The 15336-nt window shown below is 55.4% G+C and overlaps 1 protein-coding gene across 1 annotated transcript in view; it reads right to left on the bottom strand.

The window, feature by feature from the left end:
• Window positions 1-3034: 3034 nt before the first annotated feature.
• The window catches only part of SIGLEC1 (sialic acid binding Ig like lectin 1), a 39345-nt gene continuing 27043 nt past the window's right edge, over window positions 3035-15336 (bottom strand). Inside the window, exons 8-22 of the mRNA XM_049649822.1 lie at window positions 14931-15188; window positions 13859-14182; window positions 13344-13598; window positions 12823-13125; window positions 11227-11487; window positions 10805-11116; window positions 9616-9867; window positions 9054-9323; window positions 8715-8966; window positions 8091-8393; window positions 7168-7428; window positions 6031-6333; window positions 5656-5758; window positions 5210-5279; window positions 3035-4514 (exon numbers count right to left, since the gene is read on the bottom strand). Coding sequence (XP_049505779.1) covers window positions 4407-4514; window positions 5210-5279; window positions 5656-5758; window positions 6031-6333; window positions 7168-7428; window positions 8091-8393; window positions 8715-8966; window positions 9054-9323; window positions 9616-9867; window positions 10805-11116; window positions 11227-11487; window positions 12823-13125; window positions 13344-13598; window positions 13859-14182; window positions 14931-15188 — 3635 coding nt within the window. The 3' untranslated portion in view covers window positions 3035-4406. The remainder of the gene's footprint in view (window positions 4515-5209; window positions 5280-5655; window positions 5759-6030; window positions 6334-7167; window positions 7429-8090; window positions 8394-8714; window positions 8967-9053; window positions 9324-9615; window positions 9868-10804; window positions 11117-11226; window positions 11488-12822; window positions 13126-13343; window positions 13599-13858; window positions 14183-14930; window positions 15189-15336) is intronic.

Genomic DNA, 15336 nt, shown 5'->3' on the forward strand with positions numbered 1-15336 from the left:
GGAGAGAGGGAGAATCTCAAGCAGGTTCCACACTGTCAGTGCAGAGCTGATGCAGGGCTTGAACTCACGAACTGTGAGATCATGACCTGAGCTGAAATCAAGAGTCAGATGCCTAACCAACTGAGACACCCAGGTGCCTCGAAAGTGCAGTCTTAATTTGCATTTCTCTTAGCAGTGACCTCAAATAATTGTTCAAACATTTAAGAGTCATTTGTATTTCCTATACCCTGAATTGCCTGTTCACATCCTTGGCTCATGTTTGTATGGAGCTGTGGGTCTTTCTCTTAACAACTTGAAGGAACTCTTTATATACAAGAGGTATTAATCTTTTGTCTGGAATATGAGTCGCAAATATTTTTCAGTTTGTGAAATGTACTCAGCCTGTTGTGTGTGGCTTTAGTTCAGCTATTTCCATTGATAAATAGCATCCAATTGTGTGAATGTAACATCTGTTTTCCCCATTGATTCTACTGTTGCTGGACATTAGTTAGGGTGGTTCCTAGTTTTGAGATGTTTACCAAAAATGTTGCTGTGGACATTTATGTGCATGTATCTTTAGCTTCCTGCCTTCATCCCTTTACCAGTTTCCCCTCGGAGCACAGCCTTACTTCGCTTGCCTCTGAAACCTCATTTTGGGGAACCAGACCTAAGATAGACTTAGATGGCTTTGGTCACACTGGAAGCTCTAGTGTGGACAGGCTGGAGAGGCATCAAGCCCTCCCTCTGTGAGTGATGAAATAGGGTCACCACGGGTGCTGACAGCGACAGAGCCCCCCCCCCCCCTTGCAGCACAGAACTCCCTGATCCTCCTGTTAGATGAGCCAGGGGAGCAGAAAGCAAGGCATCCTGTCATACCCTGGGTCTGTTTTTGCTATCGCTTCTCTTAGGGAGGATTTGGGGAAGAATCGGGGTGGACAGAGGGACCTAGGCTTCCATCTTGAACCAGGAGCACACCTAGAGATTCCAAAACAAATGTAGATCCTGAGAAAGGGGAAATTGTGGAGATACAGTCCTAACCCTGGTAAAGGGGTCCTGAAGAGGAAGAAGAAAGAAGCAACTAAGAAAGCCCCAGAGATCACAGCGACAGGACAACGCCAAGTGTGCAGCCTGGCAGGGCCTGGCAGGGCTTAGAGGCGGCTTGAGCCCAAAATAGCTGGGGGCCAGGATTGCAGAGCAGACTCCCAGAGTAGCCACACTCTGAACACGGAGGGGAGACTTCAATGTGGACATCAGGGAGAGAAGGCAAGATCCTCTCCTCTCTGGCAAGAAACCAGTGAACTGGTGAGCTTCTATTCCCACTACAGACCTAGGCTTTGGTGCCTCCTTGCCAAGGGGTTCTTCCTGACCCAAAGCCTGGGTTACTGTCTCCTGCATATACTTCTCCCTGCATCATATATCACACAGCAGTGTGGTTGTCCATTTCCTTGTCTGTCTCCCCCAGACCGTGAGCTCCATGGGGTCTGGGACTATGTCTTTAGTGCCTGGCACAGGCCAAGGCACACAGTCAGTGCTAATAAAACAAGGTGGGCATGTAGCCTAAGAGCCATGTGGGGATTGGAGTCATCCTTGCAAAGTGGATGCCTCCCAAACCCCGATGAGCTATGTCCAAGTATATCCGAGGAATTTTCTGTTGAAATCTCAGAGCACTATTTATATTTGAGGTCGCAGAGGAGGGGGTGGGACCATTGAACCAAAGTGGAGGAAGAGGGATCCTAGAAGTGCGACTGTGGGAAAGATGATTTCCCAAGGGACTTGCCAGAGTCACTCTCCACAGGGCCATTGGGGAGTATCCAGGGAAGGAGGCGAACCAGTAAGAGTTAAATCTTTGTACGTGCTCACGTAATGGGTGACACACACCGTCTGTAAACAAGACTCATTCTGAAGAGTGACCCAGAACAGGGTGACCATAAACATTCTCGTACAAGTCTCACAGTGGATGTAAACCCTTAGTCCTTTTGCATAAATGCCCAGGGATGGAATTTCAGGGTCATAGGGAAGAGTATTTTAGCTGTCATAGATAATGTCAGTTTTCTGAAGTCATCATATATTCTATAGGACTCCATTTATATAAAGTTTGAAAACAGGCCAATCAAATCTATGGTGTTAGATATCAGGACAGTAGCTACCTTCTGGTTGGTTGCCCGTGGGAGGGGGCTGAAGGGACACTCTGGGGAGCTGGCAATGGTCTGTTTCTTGCTCTGGGTGCTGTTTACATGTGTGTGTACCTTTTTGGAAAAGTCATTAAGTTTACAGTTTTCTGTATGTGGGTCACACTTGAATTAGAAGTTTGTTTTTATTTATTATTTTTTAATTTTTTTAATGTTTATTTATTTTTGAGACAGAAAGAGACAGAGCATGAGCAGGAGAGGGGCAGAGAGAAAGGGAGACACAGAATCTGAAACAGGCTCCAGGCTCTGAGCCGTCAGCACAGAACCTGACGCGGGGCTCGAACTCACGAACTGTGAGATCATGACCTGAGCCGAAGTCGGACGCTTAACCGACTGAGCCACCCAGGCGCCCAGAAGTTTATTTTTAAAGTCTTGAGGTGCCTCAGACCTCTGGGGGTGGACAACTAACCCCTCTGAGGACCTTCCAACCCCAGATGGACCTATCCCCTTGGAGATGCACAGAAGCAGTCTTCCCCTTACCCTCTCTTCCCCAGACACCCCAAAAACATCCAGCTGCATTTGGCTTGCTCTCCCTCTGTCCCACCTCTGGATTTAGTGCACATTTTCCACCCTCTCACTTGACAACAGTGTAGAAAAACCAGTGCTTACTAAGCGTTCACCTACTGCATGCCAAGTGAGGTGCTGGGCATCTGGACGCACGTGGACGCGTGAGCAGCGCCCAGAGCCTCAAGGAGCAGGAGAGGGCACAAAGCGCTTGAGCGTAAGGTAGCCTGTGGTAAATGTCATGTAATTCGCACTTGCCGGCCCCCTCCGTCAGACAGTCTCCCAGAAAGAGATTCACATTTGGATCTTGTGTTCCAGTGCAGCAGTTTGGGTTGCGAGAAAGAGACTCACTCCAGTTATGTCACAGGATGGATGTTTATTGGGAAGACATGCCAGACAGGCCCCAGGAAGAGTCTGGCAATCATGCATTACAAGGACTAGAACCTGGGACCAGGAAGCTTCCAGCTGTGGCTACATGGAGCTTACCTGGCCTCCAGTTTCTTCCCCAACCTGTTAGCGCCCGATGACAACTCCCCACTACTCTCCATGTTTCTCAGCTCAAATTCCAGGGGAGGTCTTTGCTCCTCTTACCGTCTGCCACCAGGTAGACTCCCTATGAGGGGAGTCAGTAGCCCACCCAAGAACTGGCTCCTCTCATGCACTGACTTCATGGAGCAACTTATTCCTTCTTTGTGACCCTCATTCAACCTGAAAGCCCTGGGCACACAAGCCTCCAAGAAGAGCGAGTGAGCTCGTGATCATGGAGAGGAATGCACCTAGAGTAGAATCGAGAGTGCTCTCCACTCTCCCTGGAGGTACGAATGGGGGCATCTCTTCCTGGGGCCTGATGAAATTGCCTGCTCAGGCAACTGAATTGCCTGCATGCCCTCTCCCTAGGGATCACCAAACCCTCTTGATTTCCTCAGTCTTAATATGTGAGAGGGACTAACTCCTCTGGGAAGCCCATGGACAGAATGACCAGGGACACATCCTGGCCTTGGGTAGAAGGACACTAAAAATGAGGCCTGCTGGAGGCATCGTCACCAATGTTAGAAGTCTCAGGGATGAGTCCATGGTTGGGAGTCCTTTGGAAATAGAATAGAATCCTTTGCAGCTTGGGGCAGCCATGTGACTAAACTCTAGCTGATGGGAAGTGAGTGGAAGTGACAAGCAACTTCTGGGCTGTGTCCACAATGGGAAGGTATGTGCCTGCAATGTCCACTTTTTCTCCTTCTTGCTGGAGGGAGTGTGAACAGAGTGGGGCCGCCGTGAACCTCACAACCAAAGGTAACATTTTAGGGATGGAGAAAAATAAGATAGACGGATCTAGAGTTCCAACACCTTAAACTACCATAGCATACCCAGACTCGTATGGGAAAGAAAAAGAAAGTTCCCTCATGTTGAAGTTACTGTATTTGGTCTCTTATTACAGCAGCCTAACTTCTATTCTAGCCAATACAGAGTGCCTAGGCCAGTCTGTGAGGCTGTAGAAAGATTCTCTTCTTTTCTAATCCATCCAAAAAGTCCACAGTGGGCTTGGGGGAAAATATGTGAGGGGCAGTCCATTGGAAGAGAAAAGGAAAGATGAGATCCAGGGAAAAGGAACAGAGAAGTTGACAACATGACCAGTCCGTTTCTCCTCAGAGTCCTCGGGGGTCAGCACCTCTTGGGTAGATTAGGGTGCCCCTTCACCTATCATTGCCCATTTTTCTTGGCAAGAGGTTTGGAGCCAGGTCACAGAAAGTCAGATGTCGCAGAATTGTTTTCACAGAGGCAGGCAGGACTCAGTGCTACCTTGTTCACGAAGCCTGCGTCATTGCAGATTCTGGTGACCTCCTCCTCCTGAGGGTAGGCAATGCTACAGGTCAGCTCAGGGGTGGAGCACAGGACAAGGTCCCACATGTGGCTGGATCAGGACCACTGAGCTTCCCTCAGAGAAAACACTGGTCACATGAGGACTCTGGGAACCGTCATCACCTGACCTCTAACTCTGGTGGACGGTCCCCCAGACCTCAAGCCATGTGTAGGGATCCCAAGGGGATTGGTGAGCATGTGCCTGGCTGGCCATGAGGCTACGAGCCCTGGCCCACCAAATGATTATCTACAGAGGTGATACATCACAGGGAAGGGAAAACAGACTTTCACTCCTGCCCAGGTGATCGGCAGACTCAGGAGTGGGAAAGAGAGAGCTCAAAACACAGGTGGGGTTCTGTGTTCCAAGAGGTGTCTTGGATGTGGAAGTGATGCTGCTAAGTTCAGAAGGTCTGCCCCAGTCACCCAGACAGCAGGTCCCATAGAGAACCAGTCACGCTGGCCTACGGTATGCCCAAAGAAGTGCCCAGTGAGCAAAACCGCGACTGCTGTGGGCCCCAGTCAGAATGTGGCTCCCCTATCTTCTCAGGGGTCCCTGGGTTCTCCATATTCTCTCCCTAGCCCCAGGGGCCATCCTGTATATGACTGCGGTCTCTAGGTGCCAACCTTGCGCTGTGGGTTAGCTAGGCATTGTGTCTGCCTGTGCCCACATGGTGAATGGATACCTGTGCCGTCTCCTTCTGAGAATCCATCTCAACCAAATTCTCACCCGTGCTCGCCTTACGAAAATGCCTCCTGCAACACAAGAATGGACTCAGAAAGTCTCTCCCCTCCCCCTGCCTCCCCTCCCTCTCCAGAACCCCATTGCTTAGCCCCAGACTTCTCACTGCACAGAGCAGTGGGAGCATTGTGGGGAAGGGGGGTGCCTTATCTTTCTTCCTTCCCAGCACTTTCTTTACACAGACAGGGTCCAGATAAAGAAAGAAGAAAACCATAGCAAGATGGATATAAAGAGGATTCTAGAAGCGACTCCCAAATTTGGAGCAGTGGGAGAAAGAGAGACAGGCTAGAGAGTATGGAGCCTGTGAATTTGGTAGGAATGACACGAGGGAATGTTGAGGGGCAAGGGGGAGGGCGAGGTGACCCCATCCACCCCCAGTTCTGAACCCACCTCCAGGCGCAGAAGGCCCCCAGGCCCAACAACAGGAAGAGGAGGCCCACCAGCAGCCCCAGGACCCAGAGTAGCTTCTGGAACAGACTCAGGCGGTGCAGAGCTGGAACACAAGGGTGAGGCTGAGGTGGCACCTATGACTCCAGGCCTCCAATCCTCCCTCCCAAGGTGACTCCCCAAAGATGAAAACTATTCTAGCTTTCACTTTATCTCAGAAGCCCCCTCCATGCAAAGGCGCTTCAGGCAACCAGTCTGGACTAGTCAGACAAACTGATTACAGCAGAAGGGATTCAGGGAAGACCTCAGAAGGAAGCCTTTGGACCCAAGAGCTGGGCCTCTGTGCAGAGGGGCCTGGGAGACGGACGCCCCACCTACCTCTGGTTCCAAAGTAGGTGGAGGCAGACGCAGAGCCCAGGGCATTGGAGGCAGAGCACACGTATTCCCCCTGGTCGCTGGGCCTCAGCTCCTCCATGTCCACCCTCAAGACATTGGCAGTGGCCGTGACACGGATGTGTGGCTCTGCAGGAGCACCCCAGGCCTGGCTGGAGGCCACCAGCCTACTGCCGAGGTGAAGGCTCAGGCTGGCTAGGGGCTCGCTGTCCACTCGGCAGTCCAAAATGCCCTGGATGCCCCCCTCCGGCTCCACAAAGACCGTCATGGTGGGCATCGTGGGAGGGTCTATGGGAATACAGGGAGTGTGATGATGGCCGCAAATCCTCCCCTCCCTGTACCCAGGCAAGATGACTTTGCTGCTCTTCCCATCAAGAGGTAGAGCCAACCCCACCACCCCCCCCCCCCCCCCCCCCCTTGATCTGTGACTTGCTTTGACCACTAGAAAGCAGAAGGGGCTTTATGTGACTTCAGGGCTAGACCTCAAGGGGCCTCGCAGCTTCTGCCCTCCTGCGAACACAGTCATGTGGGAAGCCCGGGCCAGCATGCTGGACAACGTGTGGTGGCCCAGCCAGCAGCCAGCCCCTGGATGAAGCCCCTGCCGGCCATGAGGATGAAGCCATCCTAGGCTGTCTAGCTTCAGCTCAGCCACTGGACAACTGCAGCCACATGAGGTGAGGCCAGCGAGAGACCTGCCCAGCTCAGCCAGGCCCCTGTTTCTGACCCACGGAACTGTGAGCAAATAAAATGGCTGTCATTTTATGCTCTATGTTTTGGAGTGGCTTGTTAGTACAGCCATATCGGACTGACAGCATGGCGCCTTCATGAGGAATGGAGTAAGGGACCAAGGCTGATGACGGCCTATTGTATGCCGGGCACTCTGCGTGCCGTTATCTCCTATGCTCCTCACGGGGTGAGGGGACTGATACGTCATGCATGAGGAAACCAAGGCATGGGTACCCAAGGTCACACAATCAGTGAGCGGGAGTCCTCCCACCCGGAACTCCATACCTGCAAGGTCTTTGCTCTTTGCAGACAGAAGAGAAGGAAGACCTGAGGTGCGCATGTGAGGTGTGGACAGACTGAGGCGGGCGAGGGGGGGGGGGGTGGTGTCATACTCACATAGAACCCGGAGCATGACTGGAGCAGAGGTTGTGGTCCCACTGGGGTGTTGGGCCCGGCAGTGGTACACCCCAGCTTGGGCACGGGCCACGTGGGTGAAGGCAAGGGTGGGTCCAGGCTCCACGTGCAGTCGCTGGCCATTCCAGAACCAAGCGAAGGTGGAGTTGCCTATGGGCCCAGGACCACCAGGGAGGCAACAGCTCAGGTTCAGCGGTGCACCCTCAGGCACGTCCAGCCCTGGCTCGGCCACCACACGTGCACCTGCGGGCCAAGGACCAGGAGGTCGTCAGGGATCAGCAGGCCTGTGGGAGCTGGAGCCTCTGGGTAGGATCTGGGCATCTGAGAGCCTTCTGTGCATTATGGGAAGGTCCGTTCTGATTTGGGGCTCTCAAAGGTGAGACCGTGTCTCTCCCATAAGACTGAGATCTCTGAGAACAAGGCTGTCTCTTATCCTCGCACTGGGGACCTCCAGGACAGGGCTGTGTGTCTCTCTTAACAAACCAGACTTTCCGATGGATGAGGTTGTGTTCTGCTCTCAGGTTGGACTCCCCAAAGGTAGGGCTCCACCTCATCCCTGAAGGTAGAGCTTGTGTCTCTCTTCCCACCCCAGCTTCCCCAGGGCAGGCCTGTGCCCCCACCCCAAGTTGGGGTCTGTGACGGTGGGGTTATGCCTTGCCCGCATCCAAGGTCCCCTTGGCACAGCTACAGCTCCACCCTCGTAGGGGGTTCTCCAAGGGCAAGGCTATCTCTCCCCTTCAGACTGGGCACCTGCCTCCAGGAGAGCTGTTTCTCTTCCATCAGATGGGGCACAGCTAGATCCACCCATTCTGGTCAGCCTGCCCCCTCTCGCAGGAGCTCCACCCCTCACAGACACATAGCCCCGCTGCGCCTGCGCCCCTTCCCCTCCCCCTTCTCCCACTCACCTTCTGCCTGCAGCTGCCCTGTGGTGTTGACTGAACCCAGGAAGTTGTGGGCTGTGCACACATAGGTGTCCTTGTCACCTGAGGGTACCTCTTGCACCTGCAGCCGCAGGGCATTGCGGGCCACCTGTATATGGCCTGTCCCCAATGCCAAGCCGTCAACCCCATGGCTGGTGGCCAGAACTTTGCCATCACGGGACAGGGCCAGCTCAGCAGGTGGCTCGCTGTCCACGGTGCATTGTACCACGGTCATGGGGCTCGCCCTCGAGTCCCGAAACGACGACAGGACAACATCCCGAGGGGCATCTGGTGGCAGGATAAGACATAGTTGGAGGCCTTGTTAAGAAACCCTGTACCATGGCCTACCTGCCTGGCACTGGTGAAGGTGAAGCCTCTGGACAAATGGTCACTTCCTAGAAGTGACAAGTTCTCAGGAGTCTTGTGGACAGACTCCTCCAGGCAGGATTCACAGGACCCTAGGGTCTCTTTTCTCACCACCTATGTCCTTCTTTTCCCAAGTGCCCATTCCAAGGTCCACTGCAGCCCTGTGTCCACCCCTACAAAGGCCCAGAAGTGCCCTCCACCCGCCCTCATCCTCGGCACCCCCAGCCAAGGACCCCTGCTCACAGTGGACTTGCAGGGCTGTGGGCCGGGAGCTGCGTGTGCCCTGGGCATCCCGGACCTGGCAGGTGTAGGCACCCGCATGAGCCCGTGTAGCTGCTGGGATCGAGAGAGAGGCAGCTGGGCCTTCCTGCAGCCAACGGCTGTTGTGGTACCAGGCATAGAGAGTGGGTGGGTGGGCAGCAGGGTCTTTACAGGTCACTGTGACGGGGGCCCCCTCGGGCACAGCAGCTGATGGTGACAGGGTCACCCGCACACCTGTACCAAGGAGAGCAGGGTTAGCTAGGCCCAGCCAGATCCCACAGCTGGTCCCTCCCCTGGTGGGCTTGGCATGCCCTGCCTCACCTTCTAGCCGCAGTTCCAGGGATGCATTGGCCTGGCCCAGAGGACTGTGGGCAGAGCAACTGTAGAGACCCTCATCGCTGGGCCGGGGCTCCCACAGCTCCAGACGCAGGGTGTTGGGGACAGAGGCTGTGGTCGAGGAGGCCAGGAGGCGGCCAGCGTGCCTGAGGGCCAGCTGGGCGGCTGGGTGGCTGTCCACAGTGCACAGTACCAGGGCCAGCCGTCCACCACGGCTCTCGAGGAGGTAGGTCAGGCGCAGGCTGCGGGGTGCGTCTACAGGGACACCAAAGGAAACAGTTCAGAGGACTGCAGCCGGGAGGCTAGTTGGCGGGTGGCATTCAAAACCAGGAGGGTCCTGGCTCCCTACCCCAAGGGCCCCCGATTACCCAATCTATGGCCCCTGCTCCACTGCCCAGAGAGAACCTATCTCCTCTCACCCTCAACTCAGTGTTCCTTGTTCTGAGCTTCATCGGACAGATGGGGACTGTTTCTGGGTTGGACATCTGTGGGACTCTGGCCATGCCCTGATCCCTTGTTGCCCCACCCTGCATCCAACCAGACTCACAGAGGACATCCAGAATGACAGGTCTGGAGAGGCAGGGTGCCCGGCCAGGCGTCAGCACACCACAGCGGTAGGAGGCAGCATCCGTGACTGTGACATTGGGCAGAAGGATGGAGTGGGCCCCTGGGCGCTGCTGCCCGTCCTGGTACCATATGTAGGTGAGCTGGGTCTGGTTGGTGGTCCACACAAGACAGGTCAGGTTCACCAGCTGCCCTTCCTGCACGATGGCCTTGGGCCACACCTGCACACTCACAACTGGGGAGAGAGAAGGGCAGGGGGACGCTGGAGAGTTGTGAAGCTGGGTAAGCCAGCCACCTGTCTCCATGTCAGCCTCTGAGAGGCACAGGTGGCCCGCCTGTAAACGAGGCTCAAGGTCGAGCTTGGGAAACAGCTCGCCCTCTCTCGTGGTCCCAGGCAGAGTTCTGTAGAGCCCTGGAGTGCCCTGAGCCCTCCCTGATCCTGGTGGGGGGCACATGGGAGAACACAAGCCTCCCCTGCCCCGTGGTGTTTCCTCCTTTCTCTTGATTAGCTTTATCCTCTGGACATCAGGCAAACTTCTGTCTGTTTGTTTTTTTAATGTTTTATTTATCTTTGAGAGAGAGACACATACATAGCACGAGTGGGGGTGGGGGAGGGGCAGAGAGAGAGGGAGACACAGAATCCAAAGCAGGCTCCAGGCTCTGAGTTGTCAGTACGGAGCCCCACGCGGGGCTCGAACCCACGAACTGTGAGAACACGAGCCGAAGTCGAACACTTAACTGACTGAGCCACCCAGGCACCCCAGCAAACTTCTGTTTTTAAAAAAGACTCTTCCAGGTGCCTGGGCAGCTCAGTCGGTTAAGCGTCTGACTCTTGATTTCAGCTCAGGTCACGATCTCACGGTTTGTGAGATTGAGTCCCATGTCGGGCTCTGCACTGATAGCGTGGAGCCTGCTTGTGATTCATTCTCTCTCTCTCTCTCTCTCTCTCTCTCTCTCAAAATAAATTAAAAATGTTTAAAAAATGAAAAAATAAAGCAGGCTCTTCCATGAAACCCAAGTCTGGAAATTGCTGCCCTTAAAGGGGGGATGGGAATGGAGACAGTCCTTATGTTCAGCCCACCTGCTGTGCCTTAGGCTTCCAGAACCCTCTCCAGCCTCCTCTCCTCTCTTAAAGGAGCCATCCATGCACACACTCACATCCCCACACTGACCCTGGGCATCGAAGTTGGCAGAGGCTGAGGTCTGGCCCAAGGTGTTGGTGGCCTGACAGGTGTAGACGCCCTCATCCTCCAGCGCTGCATTGTGGATCTCCAGGCGTAGGGTGTTGGGGGCCACAGCCACCTGCAGCCGCGGAGAGCTGCTTGCAAGTTCCCCCACACCTTGTAGGGTAGAGGCCACGAGGTGGTCCCCGTGGAGCAGTTGCAGCTGGGCTGGAGGGTCACTGTTCACACGGCACAGGAGGAGGCCCAGTCGCCCAGGGCCTGTGTCCATCAGGGTGGTGAGCGTGGCCTGGCGAGGGGCATCTACAGGAGGTGGGGAGTGGTCAGGGCGCCTGGGCTCCCCCAACCCCTCCCCCAGCTGTGCCCTTGTTTCCTTCACCCCTGAAGAAACAATGGACAGGATGAAAGCTTACAGGACACGTGGAGGATGACAGGGGCGGCCTGGCTCGTGGTGGCTGAGCCTGGAGACTGGGCTTGGCAATGGTACGCCCCAGCTTGACTCACAGTAATGGCTGCAAAGTGGAGCGTGGCCGAGTTCGACTCCGGGAGGGGCTGGCCATCCCGATACCAGAGGTATGAGGTCCCCTCCAGGACCCCTGTGGGCACCTGGCATCTCAAGACCACAGCCTGGCCCTCCCGGGGCTCGGGCGATGGTGACACCTGGACCCAGGCTCCTGTGGGGAGAAACCAAGAGCAGGTGAGGGCTCTCCACCATACCCTCCCACAGTCTAGGGATGTATGTGCACACCAGGACTGCATGACCTCAATCCTATGTCCAGGAGCCATAGCTTACCTACCACACCACCACCAAGGGCCCCAGTTCAGCTCCATGCCTCCTCCTGTCCTGTTGCCAACTCCCCTGCACTGGGTCTATCCCAGCCTTTACCACCTACCACCTTGAGCCACAGTTTTGTTCTGTCAGTCATATCTCACCTACCAGAAGGTGAGCCTAGTGCAGGCCCAGCCTATATGACCTGTAACCCAGTGCCAGGCACAGCACATGCACATGTTAGCTCTTGGCAAATGCTGGTTTGACCCCCTGAAGCACTGAAATGGGAGGGGTTTAGGCCGCGCTGAGGGCCTGGTCCTGATACTGATCTGGACCCAGCATGGGTGGCCCAGGACTTGGAGGGAAAGTTAGCCACTATGTGGTCTTGAGTCCTCTCCAGGCCTGCTCTGCACCCAGGCTCCAAGTCATGAGAGCCCACGAACTGGGAGGACCAAGCAAAGGGCTGTCCGGGTGCCCCCTGGGTCCCAGGCAGGACGAGGCTGGGGTGGGGAGCAAGGAGGTGGGGTAGCTGGAGTGGTGGGAGCACAGGCTGTGCCTGGAATCAGAACCAAATCAATCCAGAGCTAGCTAGTCATGTGACCATGAGCAAGCTCCTGAAACTCTGACCCTCAGTGTCTCTTCCAGTGGAATGGGTATGATAAATAAGAAAAGACATATAGAACCAAAGCCCAAGGACAGTGCTCGAAAATTGATGTTTGTCATCGTGGGAGGAAAAAAAGGGTGTTTTTTTCCTTGGCCTTTGCAGCCTTATGGGTGTTAACTTTCCTCTTTCTTGGCTTATTCACTTAGGGAGGATTTTTACAGAAGAATACATGTATATTAATGTGTATGTGTATATATTTCTACATATACATGTATGTGCATATTCATATTCACGCACATACATTACACACATGTATGCATAGTATATGTGTCTTCTGTTTTGTATGAAAATTCTTATTATGTATCAAAATTATGTTATTATAAAAGAAGTTTCTGACAGAAGCGCTCCAACCAAGCAAGCCACCTTATGCAATTGCCACTGCCCCCTAGTGGTTACCACAGTTATTACAGGTGAAAATATTTGGCTGGAGACAAAGGGAGGCCTGCTGGGTAGCTAGAAACTCCCTTAACCTGGAAAAGACTCACATCTCTGCACAGAATCCACATGACCCAGCCCAAAGTCTGGCTAGAACAGCCCCCAGGGGGTCTACCACGTCTTTAGAGAACTGAAACTCACCTTGAACCTGAAAGAAGAGGGAGCTATTGGTGGATCCAAGGGCATTTGTGGCCTCACATCGGTAGCTTCCGGAGTCCTCCAAGTTCAAGTCTCGGACCTCTAGCTTCAGGGAGTTGGCTGTGGCTTTGACCTGGAGGCGGCCATGGTGTGGGAGCAGGGGCCCCAGGCTGGTGGCCAGGAGGCGCTCCCCATGGAACAGGGCCAGCTGGGCCACAGGGCGACTGTCCACAGTGCAAATGAACACAGCTACATGGCCCTCGCCCACATCCAGGAGGGCTGACAGCTTTGGAGGTTCTGGAGGATCTGCAGACAGGAAGGAGGTCAGGCCACCCCCAGTACAACTCACCACAGTCCAGCTGCCCCTGTGTGCCCCTCCCCCTCCACACACACAGGTCAGACCTGCCCTTGTCCACGCCCCAGCCACGCTCTGACCCCCCCCAAACCCAACCCTACCCTGTTCCCTCCCACTGACCACTCCCTCACCCCCTGAGTACCCAACTCTGCCCTTGCCCATCACTCACAGAGCACACTCAGGACCACTGGGGTGGAGAGCTGGGCCCCAGCCTCGGTAAGAATGCGGCAGGCATAGAGGGCAGCATCCGTTCTGGCCACAGGCAGCAGCGTCACGGTCTCCAGGGGGCCCTGGGCCCACAACGCCCCATTCCGGAACCAGGAGAAGTTGGCAGGGCCGCTGGCCTCCCGGTTCACACTGCAGGTCAGGTTGGCCGCGGTGCCCTCTCGCAGCGTGCGCGATGGTGTGATGACCAGAATAGTGGCTGGAGAGTAGGCAGCACGGGCCAGCTGAGACAGGCTTTACCCTGACCACTTCCCCCGTGGGGTCGGAGTCCAGCCTCCCAGCCTGGAGAAGGCAGGAATGAGACCCCCTGGGCTTCCCATGGGGCAGGGGAGCAAAGCGAGCTCCCGCTGCTGAATGGAGGTGGTTTCAGCTAACAGACCCTCCTTGGGGAGCCAGGGGTGGCAGCGTCCCAAGTACCAGCCCCTGACCCTGAGCCACCCATTCCCTGCCATGACTCACCTTGGGCATCAAAGGTTGCAGAGGCAGAGGTGTTGCCCAGTGCATTGCTGGCCTCACACAGGTACACACCCTCATCCTCCAACACTGGGTCACGAATCTCCACACGCAGCAGGTTGGGGGCTCTGGTGACCTTTAGGTGCTGAGAACAACCCCCACAGCCCCATGGCAGGGAAGAAGAGGCCACAACATGGTCCCCGTGGAGCAGTCGCAGCTGGGCGGGGGGGTTGCTGTCCACACGGCACAAGAGGAGTCCTTGACGTCTAGCCCCAACCCCTGCGGCGTCAGGGTCCAGCTGGGCAGTGAGTGTGGGCTGGCGTGGGGCATCTATAGGGAGGAAGAGCATAGTCATTCATCCCATGGCCTCCACCAGGGTCCTACAGGTCCACTCAAAGCTGGCTAGCCACACTAAACAAAGGCATGTGCTTAAAGTTGCCATAAACAGCTGTGTAGGTTGTGTACTGCACAAGGACAACCAAACCGGGGTAGGAGGAATGCAGCCCATGCCCCTCATGCTAAGCTGTGCCATAGTGCTATACTGAGTCTTCCCAGAGGAAGGAATGCCATTTTTCTAGCTTGGACAAGGCTGTCATATGGGCTAGCATAACGTCATGTGCTTCTGACACACTGAAGGTTGGCCCCTCAGGCTAACATGGGGCACCCACTCTTAACAGGACACAGTCTCTATACTGAGAAGTTCTGCCTTCGTGGCTATGGGAGCTTGTGAGGGCACAGCCTATGAGTGTGTACACATATATGGAAGCATGATGTCCAGGGTCCCAGCCCAGGAGGACAAAGCCCGGACATGGTGCCCAACGATGCACTTGAGGCTAGAGGCAGAGGGCCCTGGAGGGGCTGGGGTTGGGGGGTGGGACGTAGGGAGGTAGAGAAAGCCCCAGATTTGTTCCCCACATTTCAGCCCTGGGTGGAGAGCTCTATGGTTCGCAGACCTGCGGCTGCCTTCCTGATCTAGACCCCGGAGCAAGGCAGCAGCAGGAGGGCCTGAGGGAGGCGGGGGTGGCTGGTGGGCTGACCCTCCCCACGGCAGGCAGGGGCTGGTGGGAAGACCGCTCACAGAGCACAGTGAGGATGGCGGAGGAAGAGGGGCCGCTGGCACTGTGGCCATCCTTGGCCTGACAGTAGTAAGAGCCGGTGTCGGTGCTGGAGGCCGCAGGGAGATGAAAGCTGCTGCTGGGCCCCTCGAAAAGCAGGGCTCCATTCCGGTACCAGGAGAAGCGGATGTCAGGCGTCGGGCTCAGACCACTCCTGCAGCTCAGTGTTACTCCTTGCCCTTCTACCACTTCTGCTGTGGGGCTGATGAGGAGGTGGGCCACTGGCAAAAGAGGGAGTAAGGGAGGATCAGGTCCCCCGCACACCGGCAGCTCCGTGCCACCTGCTGCAGGAAGGCCTCCAGGGTTCACCTCTCCCCACATGACTACAGGCAGGTCTGGGCTTCACGGCATCAGCTCTGTGAACCTCTT

The sequence above is a fragment of the Panthera uncia genome, assembly GCF_023721935.1.
Source record: "Panthera uncia isolate 11264 chromosome A3 unlocalized genomic scaffold, Puncia_PCG_1.0 HiC_scaffold_11, whole genome shotgun sequence".
Classification (NCBI taxonomy): Eukaryota; Metazoa; Chordata; class Mammalia; order Carnivora; family Felidae; genus Panthera; species Panthera uncia.